Source organism: Nerophis lumbriciformis, linkage group LG12 (assembly GCF_033978685.3).
Source record: "Nerophis lumbriciformis linkage group LG12, RoL_Nlum_v2.1, whole genome shotgun sequence".
Lineage (NCBI taxonomy): Eukaryota > Metazoa > Chordata > Actinopteri > Syngnathiformes > Syngnathidae > Nerophis > Nerophis lumbriciformis.
The window spans coordinates 40,818,225-40,840,645 of record NC_084559.2 but is presented as its reverse complement, the minus strand read 5'-3'; the positions used below and the strand labels follow the sequence as shown (position 1 = coordinate 40,840,645).

Genomic DNA, 22,421 nt, shown 5'->3' with positions numbered 1-22,421 from the left:
TGATTGTCTCACTGAAAAAAGGGTTAGTTTAGCATGTGATACATTTTGTCAACTATGGGTATGCGAAACCACATAAACCATATTTGGCTAATTCTCATGTTACATTTCAACCTCAACATGGATTTGTCATACAATTAACTAATGATTAAATTCAGTTCAAATGATATCTGCCACTTATCCATTGTAGATTATAAAAATAAACATAAAACTTGTGTATTCTAGTGTCTTATGGCAGAGTGTTGCATGTAAATGTGCTGAAACACTTACTGAATATTTGATTCTCAATATTAAATAATCATTAAAAAAAAAAAACTTGGTGTTGGGAGGAAAAAATGTAACTGGCCAGCTTTACACTCTGGTAAGAATGCAATAATTACTATAGGTGTCTGCCATCTTAAGAACCTCACTATTCAATTATAATTTATGGTGCTACAATTAAATTATCAAACCAATTTTACAATCATGATTGTAATTACCTACTCAGTGGCCTAGTGGTTAGAGTGTCCGCCGTAAGATCGGTAGGTTGTGAGTTCAAACCCCGGTCGAGTCATACCAAAGACTATAAAAATGGGACCCATTACCTCCCATCAAGGGTTGGAATTGTGGGTTAAATCACCAAAAATGATTCCCGGGCATGGCAGTACTGCTGCCCACTGCTCCCCTCACCTCCCAGTGGGGGAACAAGGGGATGGGTCAAATGCAGAGAACAAATTTCACCACACCTAGTGTGTGTGTGTGACAATCATTGGTACTTTAACTTTAACTTAATTAGAAATAATAAAATAGTTGTTCATACAAAATCCTTTCCATTATGATTATTGAAACTAAAATGTGTTCTGTGGGTTTAAAAGTCTGTGCCTTTTAAAATCATTCCAGCCAACTTCTCAGATGCCGCCATGTTGGCTAACAGTCTGTTATATGTCCTTAAAACTGTCTAGGCAGCTGCGGTTGTGTTTCAAGGCTTTATCTTATCATGGTAAATCATGTATTTTTAGAGGTTTGTTAATCTATATTATTCGTCACGTGCATCTAAAATTATATGTATTTTAACACCTCCATTCATTTGTGTCCTGTGTATCGATAAGGGAAATTAAGCAGTAGGATTCTGACCGATATAGTTTTGTTTTCAGGATTCCTACTCCTATGTGCGCTCCTCAGCTACTGCAGTAGCGTATGACAGCAAGCAGTACTACCAGCAGCCAACTGCAAACGCAGCTGTGGCTGCTGCTGCTCAGCCCCAACCCACGGTAGCCGAGTCCTACTATCAAACAGGTACTGTACAAGTCATCACAATCATCTTTAATTTGTTCTGAACCGTTGCTTTTCTCTGCTGTATTGATTATACAGTTATTGTTTTTTGTAAATAAAGGACTTTATTTAAAATGTTCTGTAGTCTACACACACAGGGATGAATGTATACCGGTACATAAAGGCATGAATGTTTACATACATTCATCTCAATGACTTACTGTAAAAATGGTGCTGAAGGTTGTAGAATGTCAACTTGACAAGGATTAGGGCTGTGACAATTTGTCGACTTGGTCGATGTCATCAGTGACATTAACACGTCGACGTCACATACCGTGCATCTATGCGTTGCTAAAAGATGGCCGTGCACGTAGCCAAAAGAATGAGAATTGAACTTTACACAAGTTAAAAATGTATTTTGGAGCCAAAGTTGTTTGGATGTGTCAGCACTAAGTCAATGTCTGGTTGAAGATTTGACTGTCACTTTCCAGATGAAAGGAAATTAGTTAGCTGTTCAGGAACAACCCTGGAACCACCATTAACTGCAACCCTTCCAGGGTTATTTTCCCAAAGAAAATAAGGCTCTGTTTGGAAATCATCACCAAATGTTTTCTGGATAAAAGTATGTTAAGTCCAGAGAAGACCAAAATTGAGCTATTAAGCAGAATGGTCCTGGGTTTACAGTTTTAGAGTGGCGGAAACACTCACACTCCATTCCACAAAGTCAAAACCTTTGCCACATTCCCTCCCCTGCTAGTCAATTTTTGCTCGCAATAATGAAGTCTCTGTTAATTAATGCTGTTGCTGCCCTGTGCAGAGAATTGTAAAGGCTTTTTATTCACTAAAAGATTACCTGTTCTAATTTTAAACACCTAACATGACTTATGTTGTGATCTAACACAAAATAAATCAAATTAGACATTTTGAGGTGTTAAGCTTTTCGACCAAATAGTAGTGAGTTTATTCTACCCTCCATGTATAGTTTTGACACTGAATTAGAGGAAAGCATAAATTAGTATACAATCGGTCTTCTACTATTTGGACTTCTCAAATATGAAGTATGTATATCCTCCATTGTCCACAATTTGTTTTTCAGCCCCCAAAACAGGATATAGTCAGGGGGTAACATCGTATACCCAGACTCAGCAGACCCGCCAGGTGACCGTGATAAAGCCAGCTGCTCCCAGTCCTGCTACATCGTCATTCTCCATTTATCCTGTGACCTCGACTGTCCAGCCTGTGGCTGCTGCAGCGTCTGTGGTCCCCACATATTCGCAGAGTCCAACTTACAGCACAAATGCTGTTACCTACTCTGGTAGGTTCATACTCCAAATTGATACTTTTATTGTGTTTGTTTTGAGGTTTTCTTTGTCTTTTGGTTTTTCTGCCAGAGGACCGAAAGACAATGCACCATTCCTTGTACAATGTTGGCAAAGTTCTGTCCCAAATGACTAATTACAATTGTAAAATCATATTTTTCCAGGAACCTCTTATTCAGGATATGAAGCCGCAGTATATTCAGCAGCCTCAAGTTACTACCAGCAACAGCAGCAGCACCAGAAGCACGCAGTGGCTGCTGCGGCTGCTACTGCAGCATGGACGGGGAACACTTTCACTAAGAAACCTCCCTTTCAGAATAAGCAGCTCCGACCCAAGCAGCCACCAAAACCTCCCCAGATCCACTATTGTGATGTCTGTAAGATCAGCTGTGCGGGGCCTCAGGTGAGTTTAATTGTATACTGTCTAATTATTCAACATGCATTTGGTAACAGTATACCACAAAAGTGAATACATTTCTCACCTCACATTTCAGTAGGGATGGGTACTGTTCACATACACTATATTGCCAAAAGTGTTTGGCCACCTGCCTTGACTCACATATGAACTTGAAGTGCCATCCCATTCCTAACCCATAGGGTTCAATATGATGTCGGTCCACCTTTTGCAGCTATTACAGCTTCAACTCTTCTGGGAAGGCTGTCCGCAACGTTGCGGGGTTTGTTTATAGGAATTTTCGACCATTCTTCCAAGAAGGTCTGGCTCTCAGTCTCCGTTCTAATTCACCCCAAAGGTGTTGTATCGGGTTCAGGTCAGGACTCTGTGTAGGCCAGTCAAGTTCATCCACACCAGACTCTGTCATCCATGTCTTTATGGACCTTGCTTTGTACACTGCTGCACAGTCATGTTGGAAGAGGAAGGGGCCTGCTCCAAACTGTTCCCACAAGGTTGGGAGCATGGAATTGTCCAAAATATTTTGGTATCCTGGAGCATTCAAAGTTCAAAAGGGCCAAGCCCAATTTCTGAAAAACAAGCCCACACCATAATTCCTCCTCCACCAAATTTCACACTCTGCACAATGCAGTCCGAAATGTACCGTTCTCCTGGCAACCTCCAAATCCAGACTCGTCCATCAGATTGCTAGATGGAAAAGTTGGATTCATCACTCCAGAGAAGGTGTCTCCACTGCTCTAGAGTCCAGTGGCGACGTTCTTTACACCACTGCATCCGACGCTTTGCATTGGACTTGGTGATGTATGGCTGCTTGGCCATGGAAACCCATTCCATGAAGCTCTCTGCGTACTGTACGTGGGCTAATTGGAAGGTCACATGAAGTTTGGAGCTCTGTAGCAACTGACTGTGCAGAAAGTTGGCGACCTCTTTGCACTGTGCGCTTCAGCATCCGCTGACCCCTCTCTGTCAGTTTACATGGCCTACCACTTGGTGGCTGAGTTGTTCCCAAACTTTTCCATTTTCTTATAATAAAGCAGACAGTTGACTTTGGAATATTTAGGAGCGAGGAAATTTCACGACTGGATTTGTTGCACAGGTGGCATCCTATGACTGAAAAATCAGTGAGCTCCTGAGAGAGGCCCATTCTTTCACAAATGTTTGTGTCTCTATGCCTAAGTGCTTGATTTTATACACCTATGGCTGGGCCAAGTGATTAGGACACCTGATTCTCATCATTTCGATGGGTGGCCAAATACTTTTGGAAATATGGTGTAATACCGATACTGTACCAATTCCCCGGTACCTGGGAATTTATACCGGGAACAATGTTCTGTACTTTTGTGTGTGCCAATAAACATTGTTTTTGATGATGAAATCATATTTTTTATTGCAACATTTAAAAATGAGTTGCTGTCCATTTGGTATATTTTGTTTTATTATAACATTTCTAAATCTCATTTGCAAGAATGACATTAAGTTGCAATTACAGTTGCAAGTCTAAGACATAAAATGGCAGGAGTGTTAGGTTATGGTGTGTTTTTGTTGCGCCCTCAAAATTGTTGATATTAAGTATTGTGCTTATTACGCACCAGCGGTTTGTAATGTGCATCCTAATTGTAGTTTTTATTAACAAATTTGGAGGCGTTGAAACCACCATGTAAAATCGCTAATGCTAATCTGTAGCGTGTCAATAGCAAAGCCAATGTACATTAGCATTAAGCCAGCGCATTTTTGGAAAAGTGGAGCCTTACTTATGTTGGAGCGTTTTTGAGTCACTTAGTTTGTTGGCATTGAAAATTGCAACATTACATAGAAGTAGTTTGGCACAGTCCGCTCTCAGGGCTGCTGGAGTGATCACCAAGTGTGAAGAGCCGGCTAAATCGACAACCAGCCGCAACCCAAGTACCGTAACGTGCCACTGTTGGATTTTTCTTGAATTGGTGTCTGCTAGGACTAGTGGGATTCGGTCAGTGCCAAAAACGCCAGATTCGGTACCCATTCATACATTTCAGCTACCTTTTTTTTTTTTAGCAGTGACACTAAGTCAGGAGCGTCAAATAATACTAATGGTGAATGTGTTTATCAATTTGTGCTCTAGACATACAAGGAGCACTTGGAAGGCCAGAAGCACAAGAAGAAAGAAGCGGCTCTGAAGGTTTCGCAGAACAGTAACAGCAGCAGTGGTAGTGGTGCTGGGTCATTGGCTCGAAGTTCTCAAAATCAACTTCGCTGTGAGCTTTGTGATGTTTCATGCACTGGCGCAGATGCATATGCTGCCCATATCCGTGGAGCCAAACATCAGAAGGTATGGTTATGCATAGATCATCGCATGAGATTAACCCGCACATACTTTATTATTATTATTATTACTTCTGAAAGGACATTTCACCTTTTTTTCAAAGTAATTCATCAGTTGTAAATTTTAAGTTTGGAGTTTGCTTGTTAATACCTCTAGAAGGTGTTTCCCCTGGAGGTGGTCACTATAGGGTTGTTTTTGGTGCTTTGGCCAGGTGTGACTGGTGAACGATCGTCTGCCTGGTCGGCAACAAAACAACTTGTTAATGGCTACTCGGGACGGCGTGGCGCTGTTGGGAGAGTGGCCGTGCCAGCAACCTGAGGGTTCCTGGTTCAATCCCCACCTTCTACCAACCTCGTCACGTCCGTTGTGTCCTTGAACAAGACACTTCACCCTTGCTCCTGATGGGTCGTGGTTAGGGCCTTGCATAGCAGCTCCCGCCATCAGTGTGTGAATGTGTGTGTGAATGGGTAAATGTGGAAATAGTGTCAAAGCGAGTACTTTGGAGGTAGAAAGGCGCTATACAAGTATAACCCATTTACCATTTTACCATTTACTCTTTGGAGCATGGATGTCAGGAAAGTTGACACCTATAATGTAGAACTGAAGAAGCTTTTTGGATGAAAAGTGAAACTAGAGTTCAGTTGAGGGGAGATTGTGTTTGAGTAAAGATGCCAGAGCATTGTTGTAGTCTTTGGCAGTGATGAAGACTGCTTTTTTCCTGAAGGTTTTACCCCTCTCATATATTTAATTAGAGGCACCAAGTATTAGGCTATGTTCACACTCCAGGCTCGGATGTCTAATTCAGATTTTTTTGTCAAATCCTATTTTTTGGTGGCCGTTCACATTACCATAAAAATGCGATTTCTAATGTGAATGCCATCTGATTCGCATGCAGACTTGACGTATCACGTGCTGCAGTGTTTATGGAAGTTAAAATAGCTTGGTCTCAGTACTGGCACATTTGTGGAAATTTCAAGAATTTTTTAACGTGACTCTTGCCAGACCCTTGTAGTTCGCTGATCTCAACACAAGGGTCTGGGCTCGAAGGCATTGCAAACTCCTTCCAGATAGCAAAAAATAATGAACCGATCAGGATCGCCGGGCAGGATTTCATCGATTTGACGTAGCGCCGAAGGGACTGTTTGATTCAAACAACAATGGCGGCACGGAGCGAGGTGTTGTGTGCTGACATTGATTCTGCTAAAGCAAATCGATTGAATATTAAAGGGGAACATTATCACCAGACCTATGTAAGCGTCAATATATACCTTGATGTTGCAGAAAAAAGACCATATATTTTTTTAACCGATTTCCGAACTCTTAATGGGTGAATTTTGGCGAATTAAATCCTTTCTATTATTCGGTCTCGGAGCGATGACGTCACAACGTGACGTCACATCGGTCTCGGAGCGATGACGTCACAACGTGACGTCACATCGGGAAGCAATTCGCCATTTTCTCAAACACATTACAAACACCGAGTCAAATCAGCTCTGTTATTTTCCGTTTTTTCGACTGTTTTCCGTACCTTGGAGACATCATGCCTCGTCGGTGTGTTGTCGGAGGGTGTAACAACACGAACAGGGACGGATTCAAGTTGCACCAGTGGCCCAAAGATGCGAAAGTGGCAAGAAATTGGACGTTTGTTCCGCACACTTTACCGACGAAAGCTATGCTACGACAGAGATGGCAAGAATGTGTGGATATCCTGCGACACTCAAAGCAGATGCATTTCCAACTGGACTGGACAGATCAGCTTTCAGGAAAAGAGAGCGGATGAGGGTATGTCTACAGAATATATTAATTGATGAAAACTGGTCTGTCTGCACTTTCAAAGTGCATGTTGTTGCCAAATGTATTTCATATGCTGTAAACCTAGTTCATAGTTGTTAGTTTCCTTTAATGCCAAACAAACACATACCAATCGTTGGTTAGAAGGCGATCGCCAAATTCGTCCTCGCTTTCTCCCGTGTCACTGGCTGTCGTGTCGTTTTCGTCGGTTTCGCTTGCATACAGTTCAAACCGATATGGCTCAATAGCTTCAGTTTCTTCTTCAATTTCGTTTTCGCTACCTGCCTCCACACTACAACCATCCGTTTCAATACATGCGTAATCTGTTGAATCGCTTAAGCCGCTGAAATACGAGTCTGAATCCGAGCTAATGTCGCTATACCTTGCTGTTCTATGCGCCATGTTTGTTTGTATTGGCATCACTGTGTGACGTCACAGGAAAATGGACGGGTGTATATAACAATGGTTAAAATCAGGCACTTTGAAGCTTTTTTTAGGGATATTGCATGATGGGTAAAATTTTGAAAAAAACTTTGAAAAATAAAATAAGCCACTGGGAACTGATTTTTAATGGTTTTAACCCTTCTGAAATTGTGATAATGTTCCCCTTTAACTATTTAAAAGATGAGCAGAAAACGGTTTTGAAGGCATTTATTGTGGCAAGGATGTTTTGGCTCTCCTTCCGTTCGGGTTTAGATTTCCCAGCATCCCTCTCATCAGCAGCTCGGGTTGATTTCCATGTGAGTGGTTGAAGTAGCACGTCATTCAAGATAACGGACAAGTGGTTTATCCAATCACATACAATGATTGTTTTTACAAGGCCACGCCTTCTGAAATACGTCTCCTATTGAAGTCCCAGATCAATGTGTGGAGCTCAGCGAACGACCAGGATCTGGCGAGAGTCAGGTTAAGGATTTTTTGCAATCAAAGTCAACATTTTAAACCAAATTATTGCACGTAGAAAATTAAGAAGGAAGTATTTTGGCTGGTCGAGTTTTACGGGATAATTGGCTTTGTCTGCTTGAAGAGCGTGTCTGTGGGCAGACAGGAATGGTGGGAGTTTCACGTGAGTTCCTAAAACATTTTATTTTCACCTGTTTGCTGCTCCATTGTCAACTATTTATTTTATAACTGTCTATTTTGGCGAAATAATTATGCCGCTTATCACTTTTCATTGACATTGTGGTAGGATGAATGCGAACGTGAGATCGACAGGCGGATCGGTGCGGCATCTTCAGTAATGCGGACGCTGTATCCATCCGTTGTGGTGAAGAAGGAGCTGAGCCGGAAGGCAAAGCTCTCAATTTACCGGTCGATCTACGTTCCCATCCTCACCTATGGTCATGAGCTCTGGGTTATGACCGAAAGGACAAGATCACGGGTACAAGCGGCCGAAATAAGTTTCCTCCGCCGGGTGGCGGGGCTCTCCCTTAGAGATAGGGTGAGAAGCTCTGTCATCCAGGGGGAGCTCAAGGTAAAGCCGCTGCTCCTCCACATCGAGAGGAGCCAGATGAGGTGGTTCGGGCATCTGGTCAGGATGCCACCCGATCGCCTCCCTCGGGAGGAGTTTAGGGCACGTCCGACCGGTAGGAGGCCGCGGGGAAGACCCAGGACACGTTGGGAAGACTATGTCTCCCGGCTGGCCTGGGAACGCCTCGAGATCCCCCGGTAAGAGCTGGACGAAGTGGCTGGGGAGAGGGAAGTCTGGGCTGCCCTGCTTAGGCTGCTGCCCCCGCGACCCGACCTCGGATAAGCGGAGGAAGATGGATGGATGAATGCGAACGGAGTGTACGCATCGCATATATATCCGATTTATTTCCACATCTGAAAGAGGCCACATTGACATGAAAAAATCCGATACAGGTCGCATAGGGGCAAAAAAACTGGAATTGACCTGCAGTGTGAACAGGACTTTAAATATGTCTGACTGATGCATTGCAATCCAAAACCCACAAACATAACTATAGTCTTATATTGATACTTGTCAAAGCTGAACATTTACTATTTAACGTCTTGAAGTAGGCAAAGGTCTCCTTCGTTTGTCTCTTCTTAAATTTCATGTGTGTTGGGACTAATGCGCTACAAAGTAACACGTTACTGTAACGCCGTTAGTTTCGGCGGTAACTAGTAATCTAACGCGTTATTTTTTATATTCAGTAACTCAGTTACCGTTACTACATGATGCGTTACTGCGTTATTTTACGTTATTTTTTATGTAGTATCGGCTAGAAACAGAAGATCTGAGTGTGTTTTATTGGAGCGCTGCAGTGTCGTCCTTCTGAATGAGCCGGAAGCGCGCTCTGTGTGTGTGTCTGGGTGTGGGTGTGGGGAGGGGAGGGGAGGCAGGGGCGTGTCTGTGTTTACTAACAACGGAGCACAGGCGAGTGTCTTAACATGGAAATATTCTCACTTCTTTTGTCGAGCACAAAGAAAAGAACATTTTAGTTAAATCTAAGTTGTCTTGGATCAAAGATCCCATCTACTGCCCAAAACAAGGGCAGTAGATGGGTTACGCTTTGTGTATGTCACGTGTGCCTTCCTTACGTGAAGCCAGGTTTACAGCTATGTTGTTATGTTATTATGCTGTTTGTTACTTATGTATGTTATGTTGCAGCTATTTAAAATAGTTTTGTCAATTTGTTCTAGCCTGAAATAAATTGGCCCTTTGAAACATATCTTTGTCTTTGTGTGTTATATGTAGACCACATTGCTTAGCAGAGTTCAGTGATGCAAATGCATGTCAAGTTGATCAACAGATTGTATTATTCTCCAGTGCAATAACAGTACTGAAATTAAGGCTAAAAGGACATTAATGGGAGCTTTTAAAAAAAAAAGAGGGGGGAAAAAAAAGTAACTAAATAGTTACTTTTCACAGTAACGCATTACTTTTTGATGTAAGTAACTGAGTTAGTAACTGAGTTACTTTTGAAATAAAGTAACTAATAACTGTAACTAGTTACTGGTTTTCAGTAACTAACCCAACACTGGTGTTGGCTGTATTCAACTGAAAGATGTTGATCTATTGATTGATCTTGTTGCTGTACTTTAATGAGGGTTTTTGAACATATATTTCTGCAGGTGGTGAAGCTTCATACCAAACTTGGCAAGCCCATTCCCTCGACTGAACCCAGCATGGTGACCCAGAGTTCATCCTCCGGCACGGCTGTCCCCAACAAAAGCATCACATCTACCTTGAACAACTCCTCAGGCAGCAGCTCTCTGGGTGTGGCTTCCTCCTCGTCCCCTGCTACATCCAGCACCCCCTACCTAAAAAAACCTGTCAGCCTAGTCAGCAATGGTGCAATGGGTGTCAAGAACCCGTTAGTCAGCAATTTGTCCACTGCCAACTCTACCACACCTGGGAAGAAAATCAACACACCCAAGATCAATTTTGTTGGTTAGTACTATAACTAAAAGCCTCTCTGCTTTTTTGAGGTAGGTCTAAAACAAATAACAGTATCTTCCAATTAGTTTGAAATACAAGCAGAGGAAATGCCTTATATGGTAATCCTTGGTCTTCCAATTTTTAAAAGAATTTGCTGCCTTTTTCCAAATACATGAGAGGTAATCTTAGTTTTGCAAAGAGACACCATTACCCCAGCCATTTATCGTCCAATGCACATGACATGAAAAATTGTCCCAAAAGAACTGTTGTGTAAAGCAAATTCAACATATATCCACCAGTTTTATGTACTGCCCATCCTCATGAGGGTCACAAGTGAGCTGGAGCCTTTCCCGATTAACCGGTGAGATCAAGGGGCTTGACAAAAATGAATTCAATGAATACTTTTAATTAATTCAAAATTAAGACAATCTAGTAAAAATGATTGCAGTGTTGGTCAGGGGTTTCCAACTTTTTACAGCGAGGGCCACATTCAGTAAAATTGAAGGTTTTGGGGGCCATTTTGATCCATTTTGTATGTTAAAGATGCTAAAAGCATACCAATGTACGCCAATATATGCTAAGCTAGCTGGACAAAACATCCACGTCAGCTTTGTGTTACAGGTGACCAAGGAAATAACTGTAAAAGCTAATGATTAAGGCTGTCAAAAATAATGAGCTGTGAAATTTATCACAAAAATAGTGAATTAATCACGTGTATACACATATTAATCACGCAATTTAATTTGCTCCTTTACCTTCGAATCTATTCTAACAATAAAATTGAAATTGTGACCACACATTTAAAATGTTTTTCAAATGGAAATTTCGAAGTTAATTGAAATTATACAAGCGGGTAATAGACTACTAATTAATATTTGGGATTATCCATCCATCCATCCATCTTCTTCCGCTTATCCGAGGTCGGGTCGCGGGGGCAGCAGCCTAAGCAGGGAAGCCCAGACTTCCCTCTCCCCAGCCACTTCGTCCAGCTCCTCCCGGGGGATCCCGAGGCGTTCCCAGGCCAGCCGGGAGACATAGTCTTCCCAACGTGTCCTGGGTCTTCCTCGTGGCCTCCTACCGGTCGGACATGCCCTAAACACCTCCTTAGGGAGGCGCTCGGGTGGCATCCTGACCAGATGCCCGAACCACCTCATCTGGCTCCTCTCGATGCGGAGGAGCAGCGGCTTTACTTTGAGCTCCCCCCGGATGACAGAGCTTCTCACCCTATCTCTAAGGGAGAGCCCCGCCACCCGGCGGAGGAAACTCATTTCGGCCGCTTGTACCCGTGATCTTGTCCTTTCGGTCATAACCCAAAGCTCATGACCATAGGTGAGGATGGGAACGTAGATCGACCGGTAAATTGAGAGCTTTGCCTTCCGGCTCAGCTCCTTCTTCACCACAACGGATCGATACAGCGTCCGCATTACTGAAGACGCCGCACCGATCCGCCTGTCGATCTCACGATCCACTCTTCCCTCACTCGTGAACATTTGGGATTAATCATTATTAATCCAAATTGAAAAGTGTAATTAGTCTGATGAAAAAATAATTGTTTGACAGCACTACTAACCTCTCGATAATGAATTTATTTTATATATACTATCTGTCGCGGGCCAACAAAAAGTGGGCTGCAGGCTGAAATCTACCCGAGGGCAGCACTTTGGACACCTCCAGTGTAGAGGTTGTGGTTATGCATTGTATTTATGTATCGTGACGCTATTTGTGACTAATTGTGATATTGTATACGGTGCCTTAAAATAACATTGACATCTTTTGCATGCAGGTGGAAATAAACTGCATATTACATCAAAGCCTGAAGAGGGAAAAGCTGAGCTGACCAAGATTACGCTGACCTCCGGTGCTTCAGATTCAAAAACAGAAGTTTCAGATTCTCTGACAACATCCGCACTGGCTGCACTGCAGAGTGACGTCCAGCCTGTTGGCCATGACTATGTTGAGGAGGTCAGTCTCGGAATGAACTATTTTTAGTTGAGACTGAATGACAGCGGCTATTTCAAGACGTGCAACTAATTTCTAGGTCCGAAACGATGAAGGCAAAGTCATCCGTTTCCATTGCAAGCTCTGTGAATGTAGTTTCAATGACCCCAATGCAAAGGAAATGCACCTCAAGGGACGTAGACATCGCCTGCAATACAAGGTTTGTTGTTTTACATTGGAATTTCCTAAAGGGGCCCAATCCAAAATTTTAAATTTTTTAGACTTGGGTATTAGTTTAAAATATGTTTGCCATGTGGGCTTGGTGTGTCAAGTAAACCCTGGTTTAATTTGTATGCCATTCCTAAGTTCTATTCATTTTGAAATATGCTATTAAGAAATGGTTGAGGCCCAATCTTCTAACTAGTGAACATATTCCCCCCAACTTTAATACACAGGGATCTTCTTTCTATCTATACTCTACTATCTAGTCTAAGAATGTGCATTTAATACAATCTAACGTAAATGTTTTAAGGAGGGGTTAAGACCGTGTTTCTCATATAGGACCCTCCCCCCTAGGGCTGGCGCTGTGACATGTGGGGGTGGAGTGAGAGGTAATACCGTATATCCTGACATACAGATAGATGGGTGGGAGGTGGGGGGGATAATGTCCCCTACAAAAATGTAACCGCAAGCAAGTTCCAAACAACCTGTTTAATGCAGTGTTTCTTAACTAATGGGGGGGGGGGGGGTGTGTAATAGCATCTTTAGTGTTAGTAAACACATATCTTGGAACATGCAGATAAAAATATAAACATTCACTTCAGGGGGGGGCATGGAAATGTCTGTTCTCTAATACAGGGTATCTGCGGGGTCTTAAATTCAACAATTTGAATTTAGGGCCTTAAAATGTCTAAAATTCTGTCCTCTGCTGACAAGTTATGAAATCAGTTGACACTTCCATGCCAGATTCAAACCCACTACAACTCTGAACGTTTCATTTGCTTTTTTTCTTGGTTTAAAAATGTAGAAAAAGGTGAACCCAGACCTGCAGGTAGAAGTGAAGCCAAGCATCCGAGCACGGAAGATTCAAGAAGAGAAGATGAGGAAACAGATGCAAAAAGAGGAGTACTGGAGAAGACGAGAGGAAGAGGAACGCTGGAGAATGGGAATGCGGTATGGTTGTTGTGATGACTTGTCAATGGCAAGAAGATTTAGTATACAGGATACAAGAAGTAGTTCTCCTTGGTTTAAAGGAAAAAACACCCCAGTCATACTGTGGTGGAAGACAGCAAAATCATGTATTTGATAAAAGTACAAAGCTAATTTACCGGTACCTTATTATTTTGGCATGCACATTCTGCAGACTTTAGGTATTGGTGGGCACCAACAAATTAAAATGTGTACATTACACATTTGACAACATTGTGACTGATAGTGGGAACACTGATAGTATTGTCAGTACAACTGCAGCAAGTTAGGTTCAGCTGCCACATATTTTCAGACGATATGAGGAGGACATGTACTGGAGACGTATGGAGGAAGAACATCATTGGGATGAGCGACGTCGTGGACCAGATGGAGGGTACCAACCTGGTCCTCCAGGTCTACTCGGAGTTCGCCCTGGCATTCCAGGATTACAGCCTCAGGGTCATGGGGTAAGGCCTTGTATTGTATTGAAGTGGTTGGTATTGCTGGTTTAAACAGACGTTGGGTTATAGTAAGGGTTGTCTGAAAAAATCGGCCAATTGTGGCATAAAATGTGATATTGTATCATCTCGGTATCATTTTCTTTCTGCTAATTAGTGTATCAGATAAATTACACGTCCTCATTTTTCACTTATGATTGGTCATTCTGCTCATTCTTATGCCCACTCCACACACACTCAGTTCATTATGTATTTTTGTGTGTTTGGCACATTCCTTTCATGTGAATATATGCCGTCAAAATCATTTGCTCCAAACATGTGCGTGTGCATGTTAGACTGAGGATGTGTCGATCGATTAGTATTGGGCGATTTCCTTGAAAAAGCATTTGATTGGCCAAAGCCGATTGCGAAAGCTGACCCCCACTGGCTGACACTGTATTTATTTTTGGTTTTTCAGCTGGGGCTTGTAGCGAACTGTATCTCCATACAAGGGACGTACTGATATGAACAATTCATCAGTTTTTGTGACCAAAATTATCACCGTTTTCATCAGTATTGAATGTGCTTGACAGTACCTATGCACACACTGAAAATGTTGACAAAATGTATTTAAAAAAAAAAAAAAAATCTATTTAGACATACCGTTAAAAAAACACTATTTTTCATGTTTTTTATGTAATGCTGATAGGATTAGTCTTAGTATTTTATCTGTTTTGAATGGCTAAGCTTTTATTGGTTTAAACATTGGTTTCTACTTAATTATTATTATTTCTGGTGGGTTTGGTGTCCTCCTATGCTTAGCAGTCCTTAAACTCATCGTAAAAACATCTCTGTCTTGTATAGAACCAAACCAGATGTAATTTATACACATTATAAAAAGACCAACGACACTAAATTGACATGGAAAATTATGTTAGATCTGAGAGCTTCTGCTAGAGACAACTACTAGCTCTGTGTTATTAGCATGTAGCATCGCCTTGCTCTACTCCCAAACCCATGTAGCTAAACGAGCTGAAATGACCCCTTGCTAACGGGAGGGAGGCGCACGGCGAATGGCCAACAGTCGAAAGACACTTTCTGACTGTTGGAGGTAAAAGAGTCCGCATTATCATTGTGTTATCTTTAAAAGGGGGCACGTGACATTTTAACATGCTTTATCAGTATCCTGCAGGTTCATGCTTTAAATCCCGCTTCGAAAAGCTGTGTACTACAAAACATGCTCATTGTAGCCGTTAATCCTGATTCGTTTTTATAATAAAATAAAAAATCAGCACATAATGTTCTATTCATTTTTTAAATTTTGTATTTGTTTTATTGTTATGATAAATCCAATCAATTTTTTTTTTTTTTAAATTTAATATTTGTGCCCTGCAGCCTCCACGTCGTCCTGACTCCTCGGATGACCGCTATGTCATGACCAAGCATGCCTCCATCTACCCCTCAGAAGAAGAGCTGCAGTCTATTCAGAAAATTGTCTCGATCACAGAGCGTGCCCTCAAGCTGGTGTCAGACATAATAACAGATGAGAACATGGTCAAGGAAGAAGACAAAGACGAGAAAGAAGCATCTAAGGAAAAATGTGATATCAATGATAGGTATGACCGCTTTCACTGCACTTTTTGAGGAATTTTGCCTATCGTTCACAATCATTGTGAGGGACAAGACAAAAACAAGACGAAACAAGTTTAAATTTGCAATGCACAACTCAATGTGATTAAACACCAATTTGTACTGAGTGAAAAACATGAAAATATTACAGTATCTGTAAAGTATTATTTCATGTTTTGTTTGTACACAGCTAGCCAGACAGTGTATGTACTGTAGTTGTGATGACATGCATGACATGCTGCATGTATCATGATCAATATTATAGTGACTCACTCGATGGACTGTTTGGTCTAGCTGGCCAGGGATGTTTTTACCGGTTAATTGTGGGTAAGCACACCATTTGTCGAAATAGCTTGGCTTCAAATTCCACATTTTGCAGCTTCGATTCACTTTCACCTCACTCTATTGGCTTCAGTCTGCTCCATCGTCTCACTCTTCCTTCGTTCCCCCTTTCTAGAAGCAGTAGTTAATTCTCCATAAAATCAGATTGAAGAAGATAAGGTTGTGAATCCTAAATTGCCCAAAAATAGTTGTCTTTTTTGTTTACCAAGTCTGCCATGATTAGAACACACACAAGGGTTTTGTATCCAAAAATAGGAACACATTGTCAGACGTGTGTTGCTATGGAAACGGAAAACAATGCGCAGAAGAAGTCCATGATTAAAATGATCAAAAATACGGTAAATATTGTACATATTACATATTGTTAGGAAGGTGTCTGTTACTACATTATATATATAATTGCAGTGTGTACATAAAACACATTACATATTGTTATGAAGGTGTTACTACATCATATACGTATATACTTGCAGTGTGTATGTTGTACATATTACATATTGTTATGAAGGTGTCTGTTACTACATTATATATATACTTGCAGTGTGCATATAAAACATATGACATATTGTTATGAAGGTGTCTGTTACTACATTATATATATATACTTGCAGTGTCTATATTGTACATATTACATATTGTTATGAAGGTGTCTGCCGCTACATTTTATATATATATATATATATATATATATATATATATATATATATATATATATACTTGGAGTGTGTATACAACACATTGATGGAGGGTTTTGAAGGCTACGACAATTAGTCACATCTTTCAAGTGTTTATCATCTTCACCCCCCCCCCCCCCCCTCCACCCCAAAAAAAAAAAATGTGTGTTCTTGTCTCTCATAATGATTGTGAACAATAGGCAACATCCAAATAAAAGTGCAGTTCCCCTTTAAGTACTTAGCATAGGCCAAAAATAGCACATTTATGTTTTGATGAAGCCATGTGTCATAGAAATAGAGCTTCATTTGAAATCACAAGCACAGGTGTGTGCATAACTGTCCTAAACATTGGTTCATTAACAAACCTTTTTTTTCTGTCTATTTTACTATCAACAAGCCACAATTAAGTGAAGACTTTGTGTGTGACCAAGGTTCTCCAAATGGTAGAACTTCTGAATGTCTGATTATACCTTAACATAAACCTGTTTAAACATATTTTGTTTTAGTAGTAGGGATGAGTGCTTTTTACAATTGTCTTTGCTGGTACAAAAGTCAATTTCTTTATCAATAATGCACTAGAAATTGTTTTTTGGTATGTTTGAGTTTTAACACGGTGTCATAATTCATAGAATTATATTGGCTCGGTTGTTAGAGCGGCCATGCCAGCAACTTGAGGGTTCCAGGTTCGATCCTAGCTTCCATCATCCTAGTCACGTCTGTTGTGTTCTTGAGCAAGACACTTTACCCTTGCTCCTGATGGATCGTGGTTAGCGCCTTACATGGCCTGCTATCAGTGTGAATCTGGAAATAGTGTCAAAGCGCTTTGAGTACCGTGATAGAAGAAAAGCGCTATAACATATTTACCGTCACTCTCTTTTCCTTTTTCCTTCTGTAACTCTGTAGGTCCCTGAAGGGCGTGATGAGGGTGGGTGTCCTTGCAAAAGGCTTGCTTCTTCGTGGGGACAAGAATGTCAACCTGGTCCTGCTCTGCTCAGAGAAACCCACCAAGAATCTCCTTTCGCGTATTGTGGAGCTCCTCCCCAAACAATTAACAGTACTATATTTTCCTCTTTTTTCTTAGTTAATTTTCAAACTGATGCAATCATATATTTCCAAATTGGATCGTACAGAAACTTGGCGTGTTTTATTTAAAGGAATTGAGAACATTATATGCAGACCTGGAATTTACAGAAGACTTCCAGATATTGCCCGTATGTACCGACATATGTCGGTACATACGTGAGATTTGTAGCTTTAGTTGATGTCAACTAAAGCTACAAATCTCACGAATTGGGATTTTTTTTGTTTGCATATAAAATATTGTAGCTTTTGCTCAGATTTCGAAAGGATGACGGAAAAAACACGAGTAACAACTATAACCGTCTCACTCAAAGTGCATACTTTAATGTACGCAAGGTCAAAATAAAACTTACAGGTTCAAATATGTATTAATGTACATGCATACTTGTTTTTGTCTTTGGTTAAATGTCAGGTTTCACCTCTATCAGGCTTTACTTTTTCTGTGCCACCAACAAGTTTCTGGCAAAAATCTATCTTGCTGGATGTTTCACCACCAGCTCATTTAGCTGTTAGCTGTTGATGTGAGGTCAAATTGAAGAATTAGGAGGTAGTTGTCGTCCTCCAAAAATCCATCCACTTAGTGACCAGTACCACTAGAGCGTTAAAACTACCACCACCTTGGTTGACATTGGAGGCAGTGTTCCTACATTTTTATCTTGTCTGGTTGGACCATAAAAATTTCATCCAGAAGGCACCACCTTGTGTCTCCATTTTGGCACCATCTCATTCCATGATGATGTAAATCTTTACTTCACTGTGGGCAACAACACTGGCGTTTCAGAAGTTTCATGTTCATGGCAGGCTTCATGATTCTTGGGTTGTTCTTTGGCATTATCAACATTTCCTTTCCATTTCTATGGATGTTTTCATTCAGATCTTTGGTCTAGTCTGAGACTTAAAATGGTCACAAATCCATGTCTATAAGTATGAACTGATGAAGACTACTTGAGTGAGAGGTGAAGCGTCTTCTAAGACGAACTTAACAGTCCAGTTGCAATCGATTTGAATTCCCTGAGAATACAATGACCTGGGTGGATGAGAACATTCATACAGAAGATATGGAAGGGAATTGTTGATAATGCTGACAAACAACCCAGGAATCATTAAGCCTGCCATGAACATGACACTGGTCAGTGTCATCTACAGTGAAGTGAAGATCTGACCGATCTAAGTCTCAGACCAACCTACTTTGGCTTCCTAACATTCTGGGAATGTGGCGCTTGGACGCAAGTGAGACACGCAGCAGACATGTGTTCATGTCCAAGCAAAAGCATCCACAACTGCTGTAACTCAAGTCAATCATGGATGGCAAAACGTGTTGAACGGCACTTTGCTACAGTAATCGGCTTATTTTATTTTTATTTTTATTGTCTTAATTCCCATGAACTAAGTATTGTCCCACCCCTAGCTCATGTGTTATGTAGTAATAATACAAAGTTTTGACTCTTTTACTGATTAACTTGTACCTCTCCAGGTAGTGACGCCTGAAAAATACGATATTAAAGGATCTCTGCAGGAAGCGGCCATCATTCTTACGTCCTGCACAGAGCCAAAGATGCAAGTGACCATTACTTTGACGTCCCCCGTCATCAGAGAGGAGAACGGCCTAGAAGGAGGTTGGAAATGCCATTACAGCAAATGTTACAAGTCCTTGTCTCTTTCCTATGCCACCGAGAGTTCTGTGCTGCTGGCACGCTAAAAAGAATGCTTTAAAGTATCATCATAACCTGTTCTGTTCTGTCGGATATGAAACTATTGGCTTCTAAAATGGGCGATGCGGCTCCTTTTTTCATGCTTTGTTGGTATAAAATATTCAGAGTAAAACCACAAAAAAAGAATATATCTGAATATAATTTTGAATCTGAAATTAGGGTGGAATTCCAATTGAGACCTCAGACTTGTGTTCCCCCTCCAACTTCTCTTGCTGTAGAGATCAATTGGAATGTAGCGTGAGAATGTGCCAGCAGTATTTCTTTTAGTCTTGTCGCTCTTTAACTCTTCTCAGACGCTATCCTTTTTAGCAAAGCATGGTCAGTGTTTGCATTGTGACAAGTCGTCTTATTCCCCGGAGAAATTCTCTTTTGTTTCCTGTGTTTTCAGGGATTCTGTCTGGATTTGATAGTTTATCTGGAAGAGCGCTAGTTTCTTCAGCTAATACTTTAGGATTTTCTTTAAAGAAATCTACTTGTAGGTCAAATTAGACAACAATATTGGGGTTGTTGTTTTCCAACCCACCCTGTGTTCAAATCATCATTTGACTCACAGCGGCAGAATCCCCGCCACAGCAAAGAAGAAGGAGAAAACATTTCCCCGCAGGAAACAAATCCTACTTTTGTGTACGGGTGAAGAGTTAACCATGCTGCCTCTCTTGATCCAAAGTGCTCCCCTGAGTAGATACAACTCCAAACACTATCAGATTCACACATAAAATGTGACCTTGACAATGGGAAGATAAGGATCTATGTGATTTTTGAATTGACAATAGAAGGAAGCCATGCGATTATAGTCCTTTTCCTTAGGGGAGTATTGTTGAGGCTTTGATTGATGGTCCGAGTACAAACTTTGACATACTTTGTTGATGTTTTATGCTGGGTATGCATGCAGTGATATTCTAACCTTTTGATTGCTGATAGTTTTTTTTTGTCTCCTTCAGCACTGCTTCATTTTTGTACTTCATAGTTTATATATATACATGTCCAGCATAATGAGCAATTTTTAATTATTTGAGTCAAAGAAACAAATGTGTTCATTACTTTTGTTTAGTAGGGCCCAACAGCTTTGGAAGGATTTTTGACCAAGGTTTTCCTACATCCCAAAAACGTTGCCACACCTACCATTACTACCATGCCGCTTTTTATCAGGTTGCTGCTTGAAGTCTTGGCGTTTTCCTTCACTGTAAAGCAGTCCTCCAGATCCATCATCTGCCTCTGTTTGAGTGAAGGCAAACCGCTTCTCATTAGGATTAGTCAGAAAACTACATATTTATCACCTGATAAAAAGAGAATGGTTTTGATCAGACTCAAATGTGTGTGGAGTTGCTTTCCAACTAATCCATTTTTTTTTTAATTAGGACAAAATGAAGTTAGGACCGTTGACATTAAAGGGAAACTGCACTCTTTTGGGGGAATTTTGCCTATCATTCACAATCTTTATTAGACAAGAACACATTTTTCTTTTTTTTTAATGCATTCTGACTCGTAAATAAACGCTAGAAAACATCTGCTAACATTGTATCTAATGAGATTCAATCAATTTAGCCCCTAAAGCGCTCTAAAAACCTCTGTGTTATACACACGCTTTAAGTATATATGTACCGTAATGTAGTAACAGGTATGTCACATTTTCTGGATTTTGTCATTTGAAGAATACGGCGGTGTATTAATTTCACCAAGGCATCACAATGTTCGTTATTTCCCTCAACAACAACACTACTAATCATGGCAGACTCCATGAGAGCCAAAAAGATTACTTTGGGACAAATGATTATGCAGAAACTTATATTTTTGAGCCTGAATATAAGGAGGATGCGCTTCAAGTTTTAGAAGCTGCGTGATAAACAGATCCAGGAAGTAGCAGTATTGTTATGTGCTAAACAAACTACGAACATAATACAACAATAATTTACTGTACAATGACTGTTTTCACTGGGATGCTGACTGATGGGATGTTTATCTTCCCTTTTAAGATGAATAATTAATCATTTAATGAAAAAAAAGAAACAAACGTTTTTCGGGTCTAAATTGAATGTCAAATTTGACCAACTTCTCGGTTTATGACAACAACAAGTGAGAGACATTATTTATGACCTACAATCAACTTTCACCAACTCTGAGGCGATGCGACTGCTGTATGTCAAGCTGCATAAGTTAATTGGTTCTCTGCGATCATGGTGCCGCTAAAAGCAGTTTCTCTGCGTTAGCGCTCATAATAACAATATCGCTCACACATGGTTAATATTCAGGTCACGAGATGTAGCTGCATTGGTAGCCACCTCATACTTACCATATAATACAAATTAGAATGCATAAAAAAAGAAAAATATGTGTTCTTGTCTTGCTTAAAGATTGTGAATGATAGGCAAAATTCCAGAAAAAAGTGCAATTTCCCTTTAAGGTTTGCGCAGTCAGATTTTTAATGTGAATATGTTGCCCAAAATAGTTTTTTTTTTGTTTGTTTTTTAAGTGAGGGGTTGTTGCTTGGTAAAGACTCACTGGTATGTGTGGCAACGTGTTTGTTCTTTGCCAGCCTTGCTGACCTGGTCAAACACCCATTCCCCATCAGCATTTTGACACTTCAAATCCATTTTTAGATGTAACCTTGGGTACGGTGAAAGACCCAGCGGACGTCTTGGACAGGCAAAAATGCCTTGACGCTCTGGCTGCTCTGCGCCACGCTAAGTGGTTCCAGGTTCGGAACATCATTTTCCTTTATTATTGTAGCCTTATGAGATGCATTCTTTGTTTGTTCTCACATTTCAACCTTACAACACTGAGGAAAATGTGCGCTATTTGAAGTCAATACTAAATCCTTAATGTATATTGGAAATTGGCATCATATTTCCTTGTATTATATTCCATAAGGCTGCACATTAAGTCTTTTTTTATTCCACGTGAATGAAATGGGGATTGAGAGACAAAGGAGAATCTGACTATTTTCCTGTGAAAATCCCAGGTCAAATA

At 40.8% G+C, this 22,421-nt stretch overlaps 1 protein-coding gene across 2 annotated transcripts in view; it reads left to right on the top strand.

The window, feature by feature from the left end:
• zfr (zinc finger RNA binding protein) overlaps nt 1-22,421 on the top strand; it is a 60,717-nt gene that overhangs the window by 14,487 nt on the left and 23,809 nt on the right. The window contains exons 4-16 of one of the 2 annotated variants that reach the window (XM_061986584.1): nt 1,131-1,272; nt 2,345-2,563; nt 2,732-2,970; nt 5,078-5,284; nt 10,148-10,292; nt 12,238-12,416; nt 12,493-12,612; nt 13,420-13,565; nt 13,894-14,047; nt 15,413-15,633; nt 17,566-17,716; nt 19,217-19,358; nt 22,052-22,149. In XM_061986584.1, the coding sequence (XP_061842568.1) occupies nt 1,131-1,272; nt 2,345-2,563; nt 2,732-2,970; nt 5,078-5,284; nt 10,148-10,292; nt 12,238-12,416; nt 12,493-12,612; nt 13,420-13,565; nt 13,894-14,047; nt 15,413-15,633; nt 17,566-17,716; nt 19,217-19,358; nt 22,052-22,149 (2,163 nt within the window). Of the gene's footprint in view, nt 1-1,130; nt 1,273-2,344; nt 2,564-2,731; nt 2,971-5,077; nt 5,285-10,147; nt 10,467-12,237; nt 12,417-12,492; nt 12,613-13,419; nt 13,566-13,893; nt 14,048-15,412; nt 15,634-17,565; nt 17,717-19,216; nt 19,359-22,051; nt 22,150-22,421 lie in introns of both variants that reach the window. The other variant, XM_061986583.1, reaches the window with a different exon arrangement.